The following is a 23,954-nucleotide window of genomic DNA, read 5'->3' as shown; positions in this document are numbered from 1 at the left end:
GGCTTGCATAACACCACCCAACTGCCAAAAGTGACTCGTCTGGGAGGCAAAACTCAGTAAAAGCATTGCCTGTTCTGCTTAAGACGCTCCCATGTGCTGTCAGCATGCCGCTCTTTTTCATTCCTTCCCCTTCCTCTCCCCTCCCCGTGTGCCTCTCTCCCAATAAAGATCAAGAGCGAATGTTGTTCTTTGGTCTTCCTCATCCTAAGCCCTCTCTCTGTGTCCTTTGCTGTGGCAGGCTGTGACGACTTGATCAGCTCCGTCTTCGAGTTTGGGAAAAACTTGTGTTCTATGCACCTGTCTGAGGATGAGATCGCCCTGTTCTCCGCCTTTGTGTTGATGTCTGCTGGTAGGTGTCACTCACAGTGCAAAGTGAAAAAAAAAAGCCAGACACACATTCACCACAACAAGGAGCCCTGTGCCCTCCTGTTTCCCTCTATCAATTAATATCTTCTGTTGCAGGCAGTGCGTCATTACTTTTCACACGAGTCGAGTTGATTCAGGGTTCCTAAGCTTTTTCAATTTCAAAATTCCATACTTTTCCAGACTCAAATTTACAGACTTCTCAGTAGAGCTATCAAACCATATCTAGCTTTCTGCTCACATTTGGAATCCTAAACACAAAAGGCTTTATATTTGGGATTGTCACACCAGCTTTCGGAAAACTTAAAGGTATAATATGAAACATTTTACTAAAAAAAACAAAACAATGTATGGACTCACAGGAGCATAATCACTTATGACCCATGAGATGTGGGTAATGGTAGCTGTATTTGTCATTATTTTGCTGTACTCACTTTACCAACCCAAAACGTCCGTATCTGACATCCTGGCAATGACACACAACAATAAACTATTTATTGGGTGATTTCACAAACAGCTCAGATAAATCCTACTGATGCTACCTTTAAATTTACCCAGTATGCCCAAAGAAGTAATTGCACCATTACTCATATTATTTTTCTTTAACATATTGAATGAATGTTATTATATTATTGTTTCCCTCATATTTGTTGTCTTTTTTATAATTAAAAACTGAAAATAAGTTGAGAAAAGTTTGTTTATTCACTGTCTTAATGGAAACAATGTTGAACACCACCATAAAAATATGGTTTCCTCATGCTTTTCTGGTAACTACATCACTGCATAACTAAAATTTGATTATTTCAGGGCTCAACAATAAGAATTGCCTGCTTTCACGGGGCAAGCAAAATGTCATGTCAGGCTAGTAAATCTGGCAACTCACTTGCCTGACCAGGCAAGTGGCAAAACTGAGTTAAACTATTGAACAATTTTGATAATCAATTGATCATTAAAGTAATTTTGTCATGCAAAATGGCAGAAAATGCTGTTTTCAGCTTCTCAAATATGGAGATTTCTCACCCCTCTTTGTTTACCATCACAACGAGACATTTAAAGACATCAAAATTTGATTTTTCACTATTTGCTGACATTTACAGATGTTGCAGCCTTAAATTAAATATGATAATTAACTTTAGTCTTTGTTGATGCTATTTGATAACCACTAATAAATTTAAAAAAAAGTGAAAAAAACTTTAACATTGACCCCAGTATGTGATGAAATGTATATAGGCCACATTTTCTACCAAAACTAATTCAGTCACAAATGTCTGGATTTGGTTTAGTTGGAGCAGAGCTGTGTTTCAGGCTGTGACGTATAGAAGCGGCTCGGTGTAGGAGTGTGTGTTAAGTCGTACGCCATACTTCCTGCCTTGTCTTTAATCACGTCAAGCTTGCTGTGGCCCACTCTCTGTTACACTTTGGTAAACACTGTGGCTGCGCTGGCTGCCTGCTCCAAACACCACGAAAAACACTCCGCCTCTATGATCATTTTATTTTTAGAAATTCTGAATTTTATATTTTAGAAAACAGAATAGCGGCAGCAGTCTGGAAACACAAATATTTTTTTTCCATACTCTCTTTTCTTTTTCCAGACCTGAAAATGACTGAAATAAAATTCCATACTTTTCCACAATGCATAAAAAGCCTGTTGACAATTACTGGGTCTCCAGTGAGTTTGTACATCAACAGAAAGTTGTGATCTTTTTACCTTCCAGACCGGTCCTGGCTTCAGGAGAAGGTGAAGGTGGAGAAGCTCCAGCAGAAGATCCAACTGGCCCTCCAGCACGTCCTGCAGAAGAACCACAGAGAGGATGGTATACTTACAAAGGTACAGTGCCATGCAGTACACACTCCATCCATTATCCCTTAAAGTGGCTGTCTGCTAAGCACGCTTCACCCTTGTAGCAGTGTAATCTCCCACTGTTTAGGATCTTTATCCACAGGCCATCAACCATTTTCAGTGCATTAGATTAAACCAGCACAGATTTCAGGGGAAGCATTCATAATGTTACATGAAATGCCTTTTTATCAGCAGGGAAGTGGCAATTTATCAATTGTACCAGCTCCATAATATGAAGTGTCAACTTTTCCTCGTGCCTTAGCGCTTGTCTCAATATTTACAAGTCTGTTTGCCCCTGTGTGAGAGGGAATACACTGTAGGGAGGAATGTTTTTCACTACCACTGCTCCATGTCCTTGCTTCCCTGTGAATCTAAACAGCCTGTCTCCTCTCTCTCCACAGTTGATATGCAAAGTGTCGACACTGCGAGCGCTGTGCAGTAGGCATACAGAGAAGCTTACAGCTTTCAAAGCAATATACCCAGACATTGTGCGTGCCCACTTCCCCCCCTTATACAAGGAGCTGTTCGGATCAGACTTTGAGCAGTCCATGCCCGTTGACGGGTAGCAGCCCTGCCAGGTGCCAGTGTGCCCACCGTAGGGGAATGTGGAGGAGGAATCTGAGACACTTTATTGGTGCCCTGCACAAACCAGAGCGGACAGATGGCACGCTGTTCAACTTCTTCTTTTACATCGGAGGGGAGGGCTTAGGGAGTTGATTCTCAAGGTTTACTTTATTGAATTTAGTTCTCTCTTTGGAAGACTTGTGGGACCCGACAGCCCATGGGACATGAAGAGGAGATAGGGACAAATAATTTCTGTCTGGTTGAACTTGACCCTCTTTTGCGCATTTCCGACATGGAAGTCATGATTCACTTCATTTCATTCATGCATTTTCACCAGTATTTATTGCATCACCATTATTATGATTTATCTGTGCATCAAAACTTGAATCAAACTCGCTTTTGGAATTTGAATAGCTGAAGACGTCTTCAGTTAGAAGATATAAATCCACATCAGTATTATTTTTCAGAGTGAGCTCCCAAAACAGTTTTAGTATTTTCATATTCAAAACTTTAAATCTGCTTCATGCACTATATCCCCAAGCTGATATCAATATCTGATAAATGCGCACATTTTGGTCAAGTTCAGCCGTTTTTCTCTTGTGTTCAGTCAAATCTTTTGGACGCAGTTCCTGGAATGAAAACTCACAGCGACTTTGAGGGAGGGTCTGTCGGCATGGTGATGCAATCGGCACCTCTCTATGGACAATCGTTTAAAAAAGAAAAAAAAAGAAACATAGAATTCTGGTAATTCTAATGAAAACGCAATGATTTTAGCTGTCAAAGACTCCATCCACCATTGTTGCATAGTGAAATCATGTAAGGCCATCTGCTATTAATCCTTCTCTGGACAGGTGCCCTGGAGAAGCACAGGGCACCAACACAATGAAAAGGGTCCATTCCACCTGTTTTATAATGTACTACAGGGTATATGGTCATAAGTACTTACTATACAGAAAAAAGTAATGTTTATAGAATCTATTTTAAATAACATGTATGATATTAGTAGTTAGACCATTCTTAATTGTTGAATTGATAAGGCACTTTTATTTACACCTTTCTTTAATTTAAGACTTGTATATTTACCTAGTGATGTGTTGCATGTGCACAAGAAATACAAGTTGAACCATGGTCACAGAGGCTAGTCCTGGGAGCTGCAGATGATACTGGTCTGGAAGTGTAAAGGGCTGTCTGTTAGGGTTGCTGGTGTGGCTGCTGGCTGCTGAACGAAGAGGCAAAAAAAAGGAGGATGAGAAGGCAGGTTAGAGGAGCTCTGTCACCTGTTACCTCAACAACCGCCTGTCAAACACCTGTCAAAATGTAGCTCTGATACTCCTTTTAGAGAGTACGCACGCGCACGGCAACAGCCAGCAAACCTTGTACTGATGTTCGTGGCTTTCTTGATCTTTGTTAACAGCGTTTGTTTAAACATTTTTGGGTTGTGCTTTATTTCACGGCGCACTAATAAGACATAACAAGCTGTACTTTGTATCAGACTGAACAGAAGATACTACTGTACTGTAAACTAAAGTATTTACCACCGTTAGACTGTTATTAAACTTCATTAGAGGGTAATTAGGGACACATTACAACAGAACAGCACTGTAAACTAAAGTGTATCGTTTCCCACTATTAAACCCTTATTAGTCTTTATTCAAGAGTGATTAGGGACATTTTAACAGAAATGCACTGTAAACTAAAAGGTGTTTTTTCCTCTAAGAAAGTCTAATAAGGGTCTAGCAATGGGAAGTAATACTTTAGTAATGTGTCCCACATTACCTTCTAATGAAGCCTAATAAAATGTCTAATACTGTCTAATTTGATACTAAGTACAGCATCTGAAGTCTTGTTAATGTGCTTTTAATATTTGGTGCTAAGTTACTGTGGAAAACCTCACACTTTGTGGAAAGAAGAACATACGAATCAAACATCATCACAGCCAGATATTACAGATCAACACTGAGTAGCCTCAAGGTTGGACTGGAAAGATCACGCACAGACTGTAATCCAATTGTTCCATCTAGTGGAAGGTGAAGACACAGCAAGCGAGTTAACAGCATGAGCTTGACAAAGATACAAGGTCCAACCTTTTAAAGCACATTTCTGAGCCTCTGTCAGGATATTTTGAGTGTTTTTTTTGTTGTTGTTGTTGTTGTTTTTGAGCAACTTTATCTGCCTTCTCACCACGGCCTCAGCCCAGCAACGCCACAACAGGACACAGAAGGAAAACAGTGAAGGGAAAGAAGAAGTGAATATTCAAAGCCTTGTCTGGTAGTAAAGCTTCTATTTTTGTAACATGTTTTGGTTAATAAACTCATGAAAGAGAACGAGGGAGAGAAAAAGATGTCAGGTAGCACTTAACTATATTCCCGCAATAATTAGACTAGCTGTTGTTTGTATGATTAGGGGAGAAACATAAAAATGGTAGGACAAGTGCTATTTTCAGAATGCTTTGTTGTTGTGTTTCTGTTTTGTTGAGTGTGTCTTTTCTTGTCAGTGTGGTAGTAAAGTGGTAGAAAAAACCCTGGATGTGCCAAACAGTAGTCGTCGCTTCCGCTTTTCCAGTCTACTCGTCTATAATGTAGAATGGATTCCTAAGACATTCCAGCAATCTCAGTAGCGGCTTCTAGAAATATCTTTGAAAAAAGAGCAAAAAAAGAAAGAGAAAAAAAAGAGAAAATATCCCTTTAGAAACCCAACAAAGCATGTTAATACATCTGTCACCAACCGTAACATAGAATCCAGTTGTTTGTCTTTTGTTTTTTGTTTTTTTTCTGTTTGCACACTATCATTCCTCTGCCGTGCAATTTGTACAAGGCGTTAATGCCTTGTGCTGTCACCCCTCAGGGACGAGTTTCTTTTGCGCTTTCTGTTTTTGAAAGGACATTTGTTTGTATTCATTAGATTTAGTTTGTGTGTTTTTTGTTTTGTTTTTTTTTGTCAGGGATGTTCCATGAGAAGTGGTTGAGATTTGACATTTGAATATCATCACTGAGTGGTTCAGAGTTTCACATCATTGGGGCCTCCAGCCACTCAAAGATCACCACTGCGCCCCCAACGGTCAAGAAAATCTCATTTGTAAAAGAAAAAACAAAAAAAAAACAACAACAAACCCCATCACTTTTACAAACTGCAGTTTTATCAGTACACAGCATATTACTGTCATACAAAAAAAAAATCTGTTTTGGTTTCAAATGGTGTCATCAGGGTCTTTAAAAAAAATGATAACCCTCTTTGTTAGAAAAACCAAATATTCTTATGCAATACTAAATCTGTTGTGTTTGGGTTGTAGTAGATATGCTGTACCTAAGTAATAATCTCTGTTATTATGATCCAATGCTATTTGGATATGCACAAGCCCTCTTACGACTAGTAAACCTCAGTCTCCCAGCAAAAGAAAAAAAAAAAAAACAGTCTGGAACAACTGCTAGACAATCCAGGTTGAGAGGCCCAGCGGCCCGGCGAGAGCAGCGAGGAGGATGAGGTGTGAACGCTCAGGGAGGTAACAGGTAGACCGAAGAAGCAGCTCGCTTTCCTCTGGACAGTTGCAGAGCATTTGATTAGCTCCTTTTGTGAATTTATGAGGTCTTTAAAAGCACTCAATTGATGAGAGGAGGTGGCATTAGCACACTGAACATGCAGTACAGCACTTAACTGGTCAGAAACTGATTTAAAGAGATGGAGATTTGGCTGATTTCCTGTTATTTGTTTGCAAAAAAAAAAATATGATTTGTTTCATGAAGATTATTCAGTTTTCTTAAGCTGTTGTAATATTGCTTGATGGTCACATTAAAACAAATACGATCAGCAAAGGTCTACCGCCAAAACGGAAAATTTTGTTTTTCATTCAAGTTGAAATGGTTGAGTGGCATGTAACGTGTTCTACAATATAAAACAAGCAATACGCCTTGTGTTACAATTACGGGTCTCTACAGTGCAGTCATCATCCTTTTTTGAATTGACTTGATTCATTCAGCTGACTCAGACTGATAACATTTTACTCTCAGTCTAGAACAAAAAAATAATAACAAAGCCCCATCACTCTGTTTTCATCTTCTTATGTACTGGTATGGTTGGCAGGATAGCAGAAAATGGTCATCAAACACTCTTGTGTCTAACTATAAACTGCGCCTTCACACGGGCCTGTAAAGTGATGTCCTTCTGTATATTCTCACTTGAGATAATCCCAATTTAAGTAAAGGGATTGATGCTAAGTGTGCTATTCAATCAGTGTATAGTATTCAGTAAAATGTGCTGGTCCTTCTGTCTCTGCTCTGTTGTCTGTTTGTAAAAAGCAATAGTGTGTGTGTGCGTGCGTGTATGTGTTTGTTCTCACAGTGTGTGAATAAAATAAACCCCAGACAAGGCTTTAATAATTACCAGAGGAACAGGGTTATGTGGACAAGGAGGTCTTGGATTATTTTTGTTTTTTGTTGTTTTTTTTGTTTTTGTTTGTTTTGTTTTTTTTGAGAAGAAAAGGTTTTGGAAATGCTGAGCTTGATCCATCCATAATAGGTGTAGGTTTTTAAAAGCATGACATAATGCCTTCAACAATTCATAGGTCTGCACAAGGCTGTGAGGTGACATTGGCCCGGCGTCACAGTGAAAAACGCTTCGCTATCAGTCCGAAATGAACTCAGATGAATTCTGGACTGTAAATTGTGAAAAAATTAGTCCTTTTGACCATAAATTGTGAAGATCAGAGTTATGTCACGCTTCCAAAAAAGAAAAAAAAAGTTGTGCTGGAGTGTCGGTGGTGTGTTACCCAGAATTATGAGTCAGTCATCACACTTTTAACAGAACTCATTTTCCAAAGCACAGCTGATGATAAGGATTTATGATTAAAAATACGTTTAAGAATATAGTTTAAAAAAAATGAAAAGCAACTTTTAGCCATAATCGAATGTCAAGCAATAATATATGTCTGTGTATTATTTTTGATTCTTTTGTGCATAATAGTCTTTGAACATCTGCATGTAAATACACCTCTTATTTATCACTTTTTTTGGTTTATTTTGTGTTGATTTTGTGGATGTTTTTATGTTTCATCTGTATATTTGACCAGTTCTGTTCCCAGGTGGAGAACTAAGAACTTGACATGGCCTGTATGCTGTATATCTTATTTTCTCTCTCTTTCTCTCTCCCTCATTCTCGGCTGTTTATCCACCATATTTAATGTTATTATTGATCACATGTATAAAGGTAGCTTTGTAATTTCTGTCTGTATAGGTAAGAGGAAAATACTGCTACTAAGGCCTACCCAGTGAAAATATTTATCTGTTTATCAATTACACCATATTGTACGATAACTCTGTTTCTAGTTTGCTTCCCTCCTTTAGGATTAGTTTGATAGAAATAGGGTGTGCTGACATTTATTTTGTGTTGCCCTAATGTGTGGTGCTAGGTAAGTTAATTTTGTGAACAAAGTATTGATTCCTAAGCCAGGCCGCCCTATTAGTCCATTCATTACATTGCATATTAATGTATTATTGATATTAGGACTCAAGAAATAATAATGATAATGAAAATGATAGTGGTAAAATTACCCAGCCAGCACCTGTATCAGTGTGCTTGTCTTGGGATAAGGCACTTATTTCCTTCTGACTTATAGCAAAGCTAGTATCTGCTAATTAACAAGCTATTTAAGGTTGCTTTTCTGGTTTGTGGAAAAATGATAATATTCAAACTGAAACAGCAGTATTGTGTTTTTCTTTGTCTGATTGTAAAAACCACTCACTGAGGCTATAGTTTGTCAGGTTTTAAGATACTAAATATTTACCTCTCTTGTGTCTGCATAGTTCTTCACCTGATGCAGGGAAGTGGTGCTTGGATTTTATTAATAAACAGAGCCTCGGTATGCTTTTGTTATTCCCCATTTTAAGACTATCCTGAAAGTGGTTTCTTCTTCAGACCAGTGGCATAAACCTTTTTGCACCACATGAAGTGTTACAAATGTACATGAAAGAATTGCCATTTGAGGACAAAGTTGACCTTTTCTCTCCACTCTGTAGCAAATATCAGTGAGAATATGCTTGCAATAATATACAACGTATCACACTGAGTGCCTCTCGGTGTAACAAGATGCATACATGGTTTTTTGATTGTCTTTTTTTGTGGTTTTTCCAGACGTGTACTGAAGTGACAATGTATTTTGTACATGAGGATGAATTCTCGCTCTCACATGCTTCAGATGTTTTTTCAGATTCTTTCTTTATGTGATGTTAATCATTTTCACGTGGGTTGATGCGCTATGTTTAAAGGATTTCAGTGTTTTGATGGTCCGTTTAGAGTGTACATGTCACCCCTCACCTTATTTGAGAAACACAACTGGGAAGTTTGTTTCATGTTGATCTCGAATGGTCAAATAAATGCTCGCAACACAAAAGGTCACCTGCACTTTTTTTTTTTTTTTTTTTGATTAGGTAAAAACTAACAGGCAATCCACATCTTTCTGTTTGTTTTATATCAACTTTTTTCTTTTTATTTCACTGAAAACAGAAGATTTACTAATGCATTGTATATCAAGTATTTGTATGTGTTTATAGAAGAGACATACAACACATCTGGATTCCTTTAATGTTCTGTGTTCAATGTACGCTCAGTCGGTTGGGGGTAACTTAACATGAAGGGTGGGTGGAGCACGGGTGGATTCTTTTTTTTTTTCCATGCAAAAAGCAGTACAAATTATGGGAAAGCCGAAACTAGTGTGTGGTTGTCACAAATTTCTAAGTCACACGTTTGCTACTGATGTTAAAATGGGGACAGATGATCATGTACCTTTTTATCCAGCTCTTTTGAACTCTCTTTAGCAGGTAGTCTATTCACAAACGTAGTTTTGCTCCTTCTTGTCTGATTCTTAAATATGAAAATAAGTATTTTGATTCATTTTGTAAATACAGCTGTAAAGAAAAATAAGAAATTTAATGTTGTCTTTTAAATACTTTTCATTCTAATATGAATGTTGTTATATTGTACTTAGAAACTGTACCTTTAATATTACCTTTATTAAAAGTGCATTGGACACATCGATTTTAGATGTGCTTTATGTGCTGTTATCCCATAATAAAATTTACCGCTTGTAATGGGCTTTTATTTCCTGACTCTTTATCTGTCTCTGTGGTCTTCTCTTTCTTTAAATCACTTTCTTTATAACTTAATTCATCAAATTAGGGCAAATTGGTCTAATTAGGACATGAGAGTTTCAGTATTTAATCAGAGGTGGTCAGAGCCTCACTTCACTATTCTCCAAACTCTATGAACAAATAATGTAATTCATGTAGCTGAATAGTTAGTTAAATCTGTGCAACTGGTAATAAACATCTGAGCAAAGGTAGGTATTAAACCACACACAAAAACATATGTTAAGAAAACTCACTAGTCCAAGACAATTTTATCGAAGACATAACAGCACAAATACACCTCTGGCCATATACTATTGCTAAACTATTTAGCAGTGAACTTTACTGTAGTTGTCATGACTTACACAAACCCCTGTCAGTCTAACAACTACGGCATTGAACTGTATAATTAAAATATGTTACCATGGGCAATTCTATCCCAACAGAGAATTATGAAAGAAATCTACAGTAACTTTAAAGTGTAAAATCTGGAGCTGATTGGAAATGTGGAGAATCTCTCTTAAAGATCACTCTCAATTCATGACACAAACTTGGCTAATTCAGACAGGTTGCTGTTTCTAAGCTTTCAGGAAAACAAGTAAATTATTTTAATGACTGACTCAATTTCCCTGCAGAGAACATTAATGTTTCATCTCATTTTCCGTTTGGACATGTCAATGAAGCACTATGAACTGCAATACAATAATGTTGTGGAATAATGTGTATTAATTTTGAATTATTTTCCGTATGTACCAATCAATGTTTGTTAAAATATTTGCAAAGGTGTCAAAATTTTATTAGCCTAATGCAAAAGAAAAAGCTGAACCAAGAGGAGGTTTCAAGCTATTTGTGTTCAGATAGCTAATGCACACAATGCTATTATTTTTGAGGAATTATATTTTAATTACATTTTTTAATACAGCTCACCCAAACAATGGTGCATGCACTCCTATTGTTAATGCCAGATGTGGATATGATCATCATTTAGGCTGGAAAACACAACAGATCCAGGTCGGTTTGCCTATTAAGTATCTGCACTGGAGCTGGGAAACATCTTCAGATTTACTCTGATTTACAAACCCTTTCAGTGCGACCAAGGACAGTATTTGGGATTATTTTTATTTGTATTGAAAATGATGTTATCTGAGGGACCTGTATTCAAAGGCGCAGTAAGACAGATCAACTATAGGTAATGTCCGGAGGGGGGCAGCAATGTACACACAGTGCATTAAGTCAACATAATTTCACCACACGACGAAGAGTGTCGCCTGTCAAACGTTTGTTAGCTGGCTAATGCTAACTGACTTATTTACAGTAGCGTCAATGCCGTTATCCCTGCGGACCGGTTGGTAGTGACAGTAATGGAGATAGTGTGGTAAGTAAAGTTTTCACTGCAAACTTTTGCAGAACGTCAGTTAAAGATTTTGCGACAATTTTTGCAACTGAACTAGCCTCAATTAACTTTGGACTAGCTAATGTTAGCTAACAGAATAGGTAGCGTAACCACTACGTTCTAGAGTTGTGTTGTGACTGATAGCTAACCTAGCTATGCTAACCAACGGTAGCTTGCTACTTGTATAATAAAACTATGCTTAATTGCAGAGTTATTATTATTATCACTATTATTATTATTATTATGATTATTATTGATGTACTGTACCAGGGAAGACTAAATGAGAGAACTGCACCAGGCTAGCACTGACGATCGCTTACAGTCAAGTCACTTTATTGAGACAGGAAGTTACCGATAAGGTAGCTAACTGCTAACTTAAGTATAACGAGGTGGGTTTTTTTTTTAATCGAACGATTGTTTTCTAGCTGTGTTTATACAAGCTTTAGCTAAGTCTTAAAATACCCCGTTCAGACTAGTTAAACAATAGCGTTACTGTCAGTGTTGACAACAATAAAGTGAGATTTAACGATATTAGCATAACGTTAGCTTGTATTTTGAAGGTATGAACGGGAAGTTGCATGTGTTATAGAGTTTACTGACTTGATACCGTCCAGTAGGTTATGAGAGTTTAGTTATTGGTCCATTATCACGGACAACACTGTGACAGTATTTTGAGACATCCTGTGTAGCAGCGAGATGAATTTGACTTGAATTTTTGACCATATACCTCGTTATACCTATTGCCTACACAATGATATCTGTGATAAATAATCATAAGTTTCGTGGGAATAATGACTAAGTGAGTAAAGGCAAATAAATAAACATCCAGAACAGTCTAGTAGTTTCAGAAAATTACATGACTTTATTGTAATACAGCCTTTAAAGTAAAAAGGGACAACACTTAGGACATATCACGATATAATGATATCCAAAATAATATCGATACAATATTGAAATTCTGCCCAGCTCTGCTGTGGCTAAGAAATGTTAAGATTTTTTTTTTTTCATAATGTATTACAGACCAACTGTTGAAAAAGGAAAATATTGTATCATTAAATCCAGAACTATTGCTTGCTGGATGCTCATCCAATATAAAATACATGTGTGTACAGTATGATTTATTTATTTGACTTTTTCTGCAAGTATGTCCATTCATTGAATGCATGTTTGGTTATTAACATGCTAAACATTAATACCTGATTAAGATGCAAAGATTAATTGATTATTAAGTCAGACACCAACTATTTTAATAATTGATAAATCCTTTTGAGTAATTTTTGAAGAAAGTCAAAATCCTCAACTTTCAGCTTCTTAAATGGGAATACTTTTTGTTTTCTTTACTCATTTGTGACAGTAAACTGAATATCTTATGATTGTGAGTAAAACAAGTAATTTGAGGACGTCATCTTGAGCTTTGGGAAACGCTGATCAGCATTGTTCACCATTTAAAAACAAATTCACGCAATTTATAAGGGAATCATGTCCTTAACAATGTCAGTATTTTCAGTGATGCAGAACAAACCTGTGTTGCTGCTGCGCCTGCATCTGGTAGACTGTTGTTGACTTTGTTTGATGCTGGACAGTATTTACTGCAAGATTTTCAAAGCATTATTATTATTTTGACTGACATTGCTATTGTGATATGCAGTATGATTTGTGGGAATGATCATTCTTGCCTCACAATGTGCATCTCAGTGAAAAAAATGTTCTGATGATGTGACATTTGAAAATATGTTATCTTATAACTGTAGAACTAGAGTTTAAGTGCCTGGGCATCTCTGCAGCACTACAGTACTTCATTAATAATGCTGTTTCATCACACATTTTTCCTTTATCAAAAAATTGCTGATTTCTGTTGATTTGGATGTTGCACTGGCCATATTGCAATTTAGATTATTTTGCAATAAATTTTGCAACCTTAATGGTGATCAGACACGGTTATCACAGTTATTAAAATTTGAAATGCTAGTACTAACCGGGAGGAATTTTACTGCAGTTTATCATTAAAATTGATTATAGTTTCATCCCTAGGTGACTTTATTTACTATTGTATTGTTGTAATTATTGTTGTTGTTTCTTATGTTAATGTTTTAGTAGCTACAATGTTTGTAAAATAACAATTGGATCTTTTTACAGTAAACCTTTGAAATGAAATTGCCGACTTCTGTAGATTTTTTCATGTCAAAGTCATTGCGCTACAACAGCTACCAATTAAGTTCTTCTATCTTGCATGTCAAAAAGAGTCATGAGTTCTTCATATCATCTGTTTTCTCCCTTTAATTAAAGGGAGGACCCTCCAGTCCCTGATGCTCCTTTCTTTACCAGAGATCTCTATGACAAATATTCCCTTGCACCTAATATCAGAGAACTGTGGGCCTTTCTCCAAAGGTATGTCAATAAATGGACATATTTAGTAATAGGCCTAGATCAGTTCAGGTACAGGTTTTTAAAGGGTAACAAGTGAATGTTTATCTGACACTTTGTTTTCACTTCTTTTTTTTTTTTTTTTTTTTCCTCCTTCCCGAAGTCCTGCAGAGAATGCTGACATAAAACAGGATTGTGATGTTGGGGCTGCAAAAGCCTCTTGCTCTCCCTCTACAGAAGAAGCTGCAGAGTTTAAAGACAACAGTTGCATCAGTAAGGGCGAGTCCCATTGGGACAGCTGTGAAAGTGATGATCAGTGTGCAGACAATGCTTCGGAAGGTGCAGAAGAATGCAAGGATGCCAAAAAAGTAAAGTTCAAGCAGACTGAGAATGAGAGGGATGCTGCTTATCCTGAGCCCAGACTGCCCTACCCCTGTATGTCAAGCCTAAGCAGCAAAGATCACAAGACATATCTTGACATTTTGATGAGTAAAAAAAGAAGGGTTGCTTCAAAGGTACCAACATTTTCTCCTCAATGATATTTAATTCCCGCTTGTTGAATTGTATCTTCAAATAATCTGCTCTAATATTTCAGATCTTACAGGCACGAGTGAACAATGAAGTGATGCAGTTCATGAGGTACCTGCAAGATGTGGCCAAAATATGTGCTGAGGACTACAACTTCATATCACAGGGAGCTATGCAGTATTCAGAGGTACTGATACTACAAAGATTGCATCTGTCACCAGCTCTGTGAGATGTATGTTCGTAAGTATTAAAACACATAGCCCTAACTTGTTTTTCAGGATTTCTTTAGGGAGTGTTTGGAGTGCATTCAGATGTATCCTCAGCTCTACCAGATCCATGAGATGACTAGTTTGACAGGGGGAACATTCAACCCAGGGTTGACGCTGAACTTTGAAAAACAGCTGCTAATCATGGTAACGTACCTCTGAAGGAGCTGTTGTAATCCTAGACATGTAGGATTATCACTTCATGTACTTAAGTGGTTCATAATTGCCATTGTCCACTTTTATCTTCAACCTTTCAACTTGAAGTGATGAATTGCAGAATCAGCCTTTTCGGTGTTGATTCACTTCCTTTATTTCCATATTTGTACCCTTTATTTCTCCAGGGCAATGTGGATATTACAGACCACAAGATAGTGCCTGCTGACGCACAGCTTGCATCGGATTATCAGAGTGTTTCATCAGTGAATCCTCCAGCTAAAAAAGCTAAGGACATGCACGCTGTAAGCAATTGTCTCACTTTTTTAATTACTCCAATAAAGTAAGTCACAAAGATGTTTTACTGCTAGAATGGGATTCATGACCGCAGGTCTATTGTAACTCAATTTCAGCTCTTGCAGTTTTCACAAAAGACACCAGAGGGTGTTCATGTCTTGCTCAGCAAAACCAGTGCCAATTGTGTTTCTGAAAGATGCCAGGTCACACACATTACTGTCGAAGTCCAGTTAATTCTAGCCAGCTGTGTAGTTACCTGTGTTTGTTTGACTGATCCGGTAGATTCTTGTAATGTGACCTAGTCTTGTTTCTCTCTACAGAAAATCAGCAGTGATCGTAATGCAGAGAACCTCTGTGCTCGTTACAAGCCTCACGTGTGTCTGACTCGAGACGCTGTGGTCAGACTGCTAGACAACCATGGCCCAGACTTTGCAGAACAATGGGAGCTGCCTGTTTGGGTCAAATTAAACCCTGGAAAAGGTACGGCCTCATCATTTAGCTGCTCAGCCTGTTCTGTGAAAAGTTAAATTAGGGCTAGGGTTGCAATTTTTGTGCATTTTCCCGAACCAATAATTGAACCTCAATGATTGATAGTCAATTACTCATGAAAAATTAATAAGATACAAAATGCACGTCTTTTTTCTGTTTAAGTTTTTTAAACACTTCTAGCAGCACATTAGCTATCACTTGAAATGGCTGCTCAGTCTTTCTGAAAACTTTTGAAATCTGGTTTAATGTTACACAAAATATATAAATAGTACATGCTGCTCTCTTTTTTTATTCACCAAAGGTTTGCTAAGTTAGATTGTGACCCCAGCGATATACATGGCTTTATTAATGTCAAATAATATTAGAAATAGCAGTGTGTATGGAGATAAGTTAGTAAAACTACATTACTGCTACCCTTGGATTTTAGAATTCTACATTTCTTGAGTGCAGTGGTTTTTAATTTTCAGTAAAAATTTTAAAATTTACCTGTATGGTTTTGACTTGCTAAATAGCAGTGAAGTAGGAAAAAAGCTGTATGCTGTGGAATTTCACTTGACTATGACATATTTAATTTTTTTAAGTGCATGAAACTATTTATATAAGGATCTATACATATGATATAACGTTACTGTCTTCATTATACAAAAAGGTTTCACATTGATAGTACATTTACTGTTTTTGCAAGAAAGTCATCTAATTCTCTTTTTGAGGTTTGACAGATTTTTGTCATGTTTGTGGTGAAAAATACAGCAGCAAAGAAACCCGAGCTAGATCCCAGTGTGTATTGATATCAGATGTCCTCATGGTGGCGCTGTTTCACACATCCTTTATTGCCTGTGTCTTATTTACAGGAAAGGGTCAGAGGAAGACTGTGTACATAGACTCACCACTTTTGAAGACTGAAATGACAGTGAGAGAGAGGAGTCATATCTACCAGGAGGAGAGTTTGAAGCTTTCTTTCACTAAGAATGGATGTAGAAATGTGTTCCATGTAATGACAGAGCTTCCTGCAAGTGAGCAGCAATCCTCACAGGTATGTCGACACCCAGATAGACGTCTTCCTATATGTGGCATCAGGTACATGGTCTTGTTTAATCATAACAATGTTTCTTTGTTTTCTGTTTCTAAATCAGGAGAGCTCTCAAAGAAATTTAGTGTCTTTTGAAAACAGTGGTCTTGACTTTGAGGTGGACCTCACTGACCTGGAGACATTTGGAGAGATTAAAACCCCCAAGATGCAGAAGGGGCAGGATATATGTGTTAAAACTAAAAAAGCTACAAGTTCCCCACCTAAAGGGTCCAGTGAGCCTCTACACTCTAACAGCAGTTCACAAGAAGAGATGAACACCTCATTACATACAGATATGGATGATCCCATAACAGAGGAGACAACTCAGCCAGCTGAGAGTGAGGCCATTGTTCCAAAAACTGAACAAAAGAGACCAGATTCTGCTGAGGAAAGTGACAAAGACATATCTATTACAGGGGACACGGATGATGAAAAGCTGGTCATTGATGACTCTGTGTCTCCAGATGCAGTGCCTAAAATACTACCTAAGTCTAAGACCACAGTGTCCTCTGCAGACTCCCCAGTTACCCCTGTCTCTGAGTCTGTACCTGTAACCTCAGAGTCAGCTTCCCCTCAAAAGGTTATAAAGCAGAAGCGACAATGTAAGAGAGCAAAAGTGTGTGGAGACCAGCTGAGTGAGATTCTGCGCATGCAGACAGCTATGTTCAACCCTGCCAGTGACACAGCCAAAAGCTTCACCAAGTCCCAGGAGACCAACCAATCACCCCCCCAATGTTTGGGACCCCCACTTCACTCCCATCCAATTTCTCTGGTTAAGCCCTCTGTGTCCTCATATTTAGAAAGAAACCAGAACCAGGATGGAGAGCTCAGCGCTGCTCCTCATGAATCTGCACCAGTAGTCAACAGAACTACTACAGAACACAAAAGTTAGTGTCACATTGATTTTCTTTCTGTGGATTATAGTTGCATCTATGTACTTAATTAAAATGCAGTATGTTATTGCCTTGGCATGCAGAAATCCTGTCAGAAGACCTGCAGGCAGGTGCAGAAGATGAAAAAGATTACGAGGCTCCAGAGGAAGGCAATCTGCTCTACAAGCTCTACAGCCTACAAGATTTGCTGCTTATGGTGCGCAGTTCTGTCTCACTGACCCACACCAGGAAAGTAGGCGACATCCAGAACCAGGTATACATGTTAGTCCATACACATTCTCCAGACTTGTATAGTTTTATATAGGGATGGACAATATAAATGCTATAGAAAGTACACCAGGAGTACTCAATATTATGGATGTTCTGTTGTCCCAAGGACAATAAAAACAGCACTTGGGACACAAAGATGCAGTGTCTGGGACAATTATGGGACAGTAAAGAAACATCTTATTTCATTTCAAACAAAAAGATTATGTAACTGCATCCTGGAACATAAATCATTTTTATGTATTATATTGTTCAAATTAGAAAAATATGCCACTTGCATGTTCCTGACACTATGTTTCACACTTGCTTACTTACACATATGGCATGGTGTTTAGAATAAATTTAAGTATTAACTGTGAGATATGTTCAAAGTGTGTGCATGTAAATTTTCATCACTGCATACCAATCAGAAGCAGGTTTGCATCTGCACTGCAGTTTGCAGTGATGCATTTATCAAATAAGAAATGGAAATAAATAAGAAACAATAACGTGGCAAATGAATGAAAGAATAATGAGAACAGATTGAGGCCAAACACCTACTGTGATTTAAATTTTCCATCAGATGTAGTGCAGGGAACTACTAGCAGAACTTCCATGGCAGATCAGAGTGAGTCAGTGAAGTGATGCGAGTTACTGAAACAAAGTTATTAAACTATAACAAACTTCATTTTGGGAAAATGGTTCTAAAATCTGGGACAGTTTAAAGTAGAATTTGGGACAGTTGCGGCACCCTCAGGAAAAAAGTTAATTTCAAGCCCCGTACGGTATGAATTTTGACTATACCACGCTGACAGGTAGAGCCCTCATTTTGCTGGTGTTAAAAAAAAAAGCTTTCCCAAGATTCATGTCATTCAGCCTGCGGCAGCTAATCATCTTAAAAGTATGAGACCCCATGCGCCTTTGTTTGGAAAAGCAAAAACGACTGAAAGTGCTGCACAGTTGAGCTAGCGTGTTGTACTTGTACAATATATAGCGGCGGTGGATGAGAGACTGCGGACAGAGCAGGTTAAAATATTTATCTTTAAATCCAATATTTAAATAGTTACATTCACTTGGTTCACTTCACTGCCTCTCCTACGAGTTTGCACTATGTGAGTGTGTTTGTGGAGAAGCTGCCCCAAAACAGAGAGCGGGGGAGAGGCTGCAGCATGATAATAAGTTGCACAAGAATAATGTTGGAGCTTTTCCAGATTTTTAGATATGTGGCAAACTAAGCTGAACAGTTAGACTACAAAGAGAAAGCTTTAGTTTTAGGTTGTTTGTAATAATTTGATACAGGGCACACAGTAAAGAGTAGGAGAAAAGACTGGTGCAGCTTCCTTTGAATGTATCTATTATATATTACAGCTAAGAGTACAGTAATATCCATGCAGTTACATGTGTCTGTTTTACCTCAGAAGCAATTATACTGACATTTAAAGATAAACAAATATACTGTGACATATACCGGTACTGTCAGTGCTTCAAATTATACAGTGATATAAATTTTAGGACATGCCATCCAGCCCTAGTACTGTTTAACGGTCCTATTTTTGTCCTTTTGTTTTCTGCCCCAATAGTATGTGCCAGTGCACGTCTTGCCCAAGCTGGAGTACCAGTTGAGTTATGGTGTTGAATGTCTCAGCAGCAGTGAGGCGTGCCAGCTGTGGGCTGAGACTTTGCTTCACTCCAGCACCGTATCCTACACAGGTAAAACCTTTGACACTTTTACCCGCATCCCTGCACCAGGAAGAAAAAAAATGTTCCAGAATTTCTCTCTGTTCTAACATATTGTGGGGTATCCCTTTAGTCTTTCATTTTTCAGCATAACTGCCAAGAAAATAGTCAACCCAACATTTATGTGGATAAAAAGGAGGATTTTCTGTTCTCCTTCCCTCACAGGGTTTAGTAGAGTCCACATGGCAGATCCTCCCACAAACCAATGGAATAGTCTTTAGATGACTCACCATCCTGTGCTGTGACTGTGTAGTGATTGAGTTTACTTTGTTGCCATAACTACAGCCACACTTGATTGTGGGGAATTACAGAGAAGGCAGTGTGCAGAGCTCAGCTAAATGTTGTTTTGAACTTGGGTTAAATTCCCTTAATGCATATTGTTGACGTGCATGTGCTGCTTACCTGTAGCTCAAGCTCCGGGGAAAGACCCCAGTCTTTTTCTATACCAGGTTCACTGATTTCTGTTACTTTTTTAAGGTATTGGTTGAGAATGTACATTGTTATGTACCCAGCATAATGAATTCTTTTCTGTAATGTAGACCTTCCTGTTACCATAGTTGACATAATGGGCAGGATCATCAGCATTCTCTCAGTGTTACAAGCTTGTCTACTGGTTCCTTATAATCAGCTTCACTGCTATAAATAGCTTTGCCAAAAAGTAGATGTAACCCTGTATCAGGTATCCGAGACCCTAGATTTTGTTTAGAAAGAATATTTCAGTTTAAAAATAGTCCGATCTTGGACAAAGTGTCTCATCTTACAATGACAGCATGAAAGAATTTTCAAAAAATATAGAATATCTCCCACTTAATATTATGCAACAGGACAGCTGATAAAAGACTTCCTTCTTTGCTTAGTAGTTCGTAGTTCGTCATGCGGTTTATCATGTGGCATTCCCCAATTGTGTATTTACGGCTGTGGTTGCAGGCTCTAAAACAGTCCATAATTGAAGGAAGGCACCGTTGAAATAAGCAGGCATTACAAGCTGGAGTGGGAGGCAGGAAAAGGAGACGGGACCAACAAGCATTTCTTACCACCCACTCAAGCTTGTAACAATGTTGGCAAATCATCACAGACTAATTACTTTGTAAGCACTAGGAATGGCATTGATGATGAAGTGAAGCTCTTGATGTGCACGCTCATTAGCTCTTGTTCTTTTCTCAGTGTATCTCTCGCCCTCCCTTTCTGTCTCTGTAGCTCACATCAATGCACACACATCAAAAGTAGCTCTGCTGAGAAAGCTGCCTGACGACTGGAAACAGAACATCTCCTGTGGGTTCAAGTGAGTGTCGTTACAACAGATGTGTGAGGATGATTAGGATTAACCTAATCACCTCTGTATGATTATGTTGCTTAAGAGGTTATCATCCAGAGATTCAGTCAGTTTATCAATAATCTAAGCCTTTGCATCAGTGTTGGCCATCATTGCCTGTGGTTTTGTCATCAGAAGTGGTGTTGAAATTTAGATTCCTACTAAAGTAGACAAACTCTTACTTGGTGATGTTTCTTTTCCATCTGCAGGCCGTCCAAGTCACTCAATATACTGCACCACCTATTGAAAAAGCTAACTGGGTAAGTTGTTGAAGACTTTCATTGTCTTTGTTTTGTTTGGAGATTATTAGTGTTAATCTCTGGGCAGGATTTAATCCCTTTATTTTGCAAAAGTAATCTCTGTTTACAACAAAATCGTTTTATAAAAGGATATTAGTCTAGGCAGTCGTTGCATCTTTTGATTTAATGCAATAGTATGTTTTATGTTTTATGCATAAAAACTGTTAAAGTCATGTATGTAGGCCCTTAAAAGCCTAAGATCCAACAATCTGAATTTGAAACCTTGAAATGTCTTAAAATGCCTTGAATATAAATTTGACTGGTCTTAAAAATTGCTTGGATTATGAATTTAATATTGGTTATAAAGTTGCATTAACTACTGTCTTGCTTTTAATTGTGTTTATGTGGAAAATTGTATTGATCACAGTGTAACAACCACAAAAAGACATCAACATCAAACCAATAACCACTACTAGTACTGCTCTTGTATAGCCAGTTGTGTGAAGTCATGTTTGATTGAATGTTGTAGTTCCCTCATACCCTTTATGTATAGTTGTGAAATAGATCTTAAACTACATTCATTATTGTCTTAAAAAGCCTTAAATTTAATTTGTTGGAACCCGCAGTAACCCTGTATGTATCTGTTGCTGTGAGGAGAGTTGGCCCTTTGTCTTAAACTCTGTTGTTTAGTTAGACAACAACTGCAGATGAGTCGTCTATGCACATCTGTCTTTGCATGCTGTTCAAGATGATGAAATAATTGTATGGTCAGGTTTGACAGCCTCAGGCTGAAAATGTAGCGTTAGTCTGCCGTAATATTTGCGTTGGAGGGTTACACAATCGATTACTCAGTGGCACACAATGGATGTGTCATGTTGTGTTTTCTTAAGGCCCTTTTCACCCATGTTCCACTCATTTGCTGGGAGACAGGAGTTTAAAATGCTACATGTTTCACTATGTTGTTTTTTTACTTGAACACACCCTTGATGACTTGATTTTTGTTTTAGGTTAGCAGGAGGACGGTACCTCATTGCACACAAGGCAGGGGAACCATTTGTGACATTACTAAAAGCGGCCAGTGGGAAAGTGAGTCGGGGGTCATACAACCTGCAGCAGGTCCACAGCTCTGTCCCACAGCCCCCAGCATCCAGCCTCGTGCCCTGGATACCTGTTGATCCAGCTGTGGTCCTGCCCTTCCACCAGAAACACAGCCATATCCCCTGCACCTTCCCAATAAATCCCTTCGGAAAGGTGTGTATTTGATTTATGTCACCATAGCCACTGCATTGTTAGGTGGCACTGTGAAAAAAATAGTATAGCAATAAAGGTTATTTTCAGGTAATGAAGTGAAAGGTTGTTTGAAATCTTAGGAAGTGTTTTTGGTTACACTGAGGAAGTCCACACCCTTTATTAGACACACTGACACACACACACACACAACACACTCATACACAGAGGATTCTCTGAAAACCAAGATAAATTAAACTAAGTTGTGGTGAGTGCAAAGCCCTTGGCCATTTTCTTATCAGACGGGCTGAACCAGCACACTACTGTGTAATTTGCAAGCACAAGCCCAAAACTAACAACAGGGACAATAGAGAGCATAGCAATATCAGCCGCAGCTCAGCGGGCTTTGTTGGTGCAAACTCTGAGACATTCATTGGATGCCTGTCTGAAATTCCACATAACCAGTGTTAGACATTAAGACATCTTTTAACTTGTGGAACAGCAAAGGAAAACAACTCTCAATAAAACAAGTTTCCAACTGATCATTTAGACTGTAAACATTTGCTGCTGATGTTTGTGCGAATGCTACTTGGATTTAGCCCCATTTATGTACTTTTTACTTTCCTTTTATCCTAACAGACAGCGAAAGATGGATCATCGCAGTCCAACAGCCACGGAGCTGCGCAGTCACAGAACAAGTTGAATGTAGGTGCTAACACGAAGAAGAAAAAGAAACGTGCAGCCAAGCGTAACAAGTACATTAAAAAGCTAATTCAGAAGTCTGTTTAAAATCCTATGTCATTCAATCATTATTATTTCTTCATATATCAGATTAGATGAGTCAGAAGAGGACCATCATCTGTACTGCTAAGGAAAGGAAAGGAAAGGAAAGGAAAGGAAAGGAAAGGAAATCACTGACAATGTCTGGAAATATTTTATATCTTTTAATATAAATGTGAATACTGAAGCACTTTTACAGTATAGAATCTATACGTTCATATTTTTGTTTTGTTCAGAGACATTTTTGTATATTTTGTCAACAGTAATGTTTTGTGAAAAAAGATCAACAATAAACTTTGTCTAAGTATTCATGTGGGAGTGTGGTTGTTTGTATTGCACGTGTTTGTAACTGTTTATTGTCTGCACTATGTGAAATCAAGATTAGACATCACATTACAAATCACCTGAAGGCACAGCTTGAGTGACTTTGAATAGTGTGTACTGTGTGTGTGTTGTGGGAAATGTTTAGCAAAGCTTTAAACTTTGAGCTGCCTTACTTTAGCTTGCAGTGGCTTCATGTGGAACAGGGTGGAGTCATGAGTGGATGGAAAGAGGAGGGATTGTGTGAGTCAGGGGAGGTGAGAGGGGAAGCATTTTTCTGTGTCAGAAAAGTTAAATCTCCACACCCATTCCACTTGATCATTGCCTGCACACATCTCTACATCATCTCAACTTTTACAACTGAGGTAAGTTCAGTGTCATTATACATTTTAATGTAAACTAACTAAATTTCTAGTTGAGATGAACTTTTTACACTGAAGGAAGATTTAAAGCAGTCAAGAGTCATGTCAAATCATTTCCACACAGTTTCCATTCATCTTGCGCAAACATGTTTTGTTTCTTTTCTTAAGTTTGGATAAAGTACAATGGAGTTTCTGCTCTCCAGTGTGAACTCTCTAACCTGTTTTCTTATGTACATGAGAATGTACTCAGTGGTCATGCTAGACTGAAGTACAGTGGCATTTTCCAGGGTGTGTCTCTTTGGGGTTGCTGTTAAGGATGTGTGTAAAGCTCAAAACGGATTTGGAAGAGTTTATCAGTAGTATCAAACCAGTAATGTGAATATGAAAACAGTGAAA

At 38.1% G+C, this 23,954-nt stretch overlaps 2 protein-coding genes across 3 annotated transcripts in view; both read left to right on the top strand.

Moving 5' to 3' along the window:
• roraa (RAR-related orphan receptor A, paralog a) overlaps positions 1–3,830 on the top strand; it is a 245,393-nt gene extending 241,563 nt beyond the window's left edge. For both annotated transcript variants that reach the window (XM_084733413.1, XM_084733414.1), the window contains 3 exons: positions 239–349; positions 2,079–2,191; positions 2,605–3,830. In XM_084733413.1, the coding sequence (XP_084589539.1) occupies positions 239–349; positions 2,079–2,191; positions 2,605–2,769 (389 nt within the window). In that variant the 3' untranslated portion in view covers positions 2,770–3,830. The remainder of the gene's footprint in view (positions 1–238; positions 350–2,078; positions 2,192–2,604) is intronic.
• A 7,304-nt stretch (positions 3,831–11,134) lies between these two features.
• On the top strand, positions 11,135–22,890 carry ice2 (interactor of little elongator complex ELL subunit 2). Its single transcript, XM_084733421.1, has 15 exons — positions 11,135–11,257; positions 13,562–13,663; positions 13,803–14,154; positions 14,235–14,354; positions 14,446–14,580; positions 14,775–14,891; positions 15,204–15,363; positions 16,224–16,405; positions 16,506–17,328; positions 17,418–17,587; positions 19,161–19,290; positions 20,515–20,599; positions 20,839–20,889; positions 21,876–22,119; positions 22,735–22,890. The coding sequence occupies exons 1-15, from the start codon at positions 11,244–11,246 to the stop codon at positions 22,882–22,884; spliced, it is 2,835 nt and encodes a 944-aa protein (XP_084589547.1). The 5' UTR covers positions 11,135–11,243; the 3' UTR covers positions 22,885–22,890.
• Positions 22,891–23,954: the final 1,064 nt, after the last annotated feature.

This window comes from Lutjanus erythropterus, chromosome 13, assembly GCF_056507025.1.
Source record: "Lutjanus erythropterus isolate fLutEry1 chromosome 13, fLutEry1.hap2, whole genome shotgun sequence".
In the NCBI taxonomy this organism is placed as follows: domain Eukaryota; kingdom Metazoa; phylum Chordata; class Actinopteri; order Lutjaniformes; family Lutjanidae; genus Lutjanus; species Lutjanus erythropterus.
The sequence above is the reverse complement of the archived record's forward strand: the minus strand, read 5'-3'. Positions and strand labels throughout refer to the sequence as shown.

Coding starts and splice junctions, on each gene's coding strand:
- ice2 (XM_084733421.1), top strand. Junction 14,355..14,445: donor GAGCTATGCAGTATTCAGAG/GTACTGATACTA, acceptor CTTGTTTTTCAG/GATTTCTTTAGGGAGTGTTT. Junction 14,892..15,203: donor AAGCTAAGGACATGCACGCT/GTAAGCAATTGT, acceptor TTCTCTCTACAG/AAAATCAGCAGTGATCGTAA.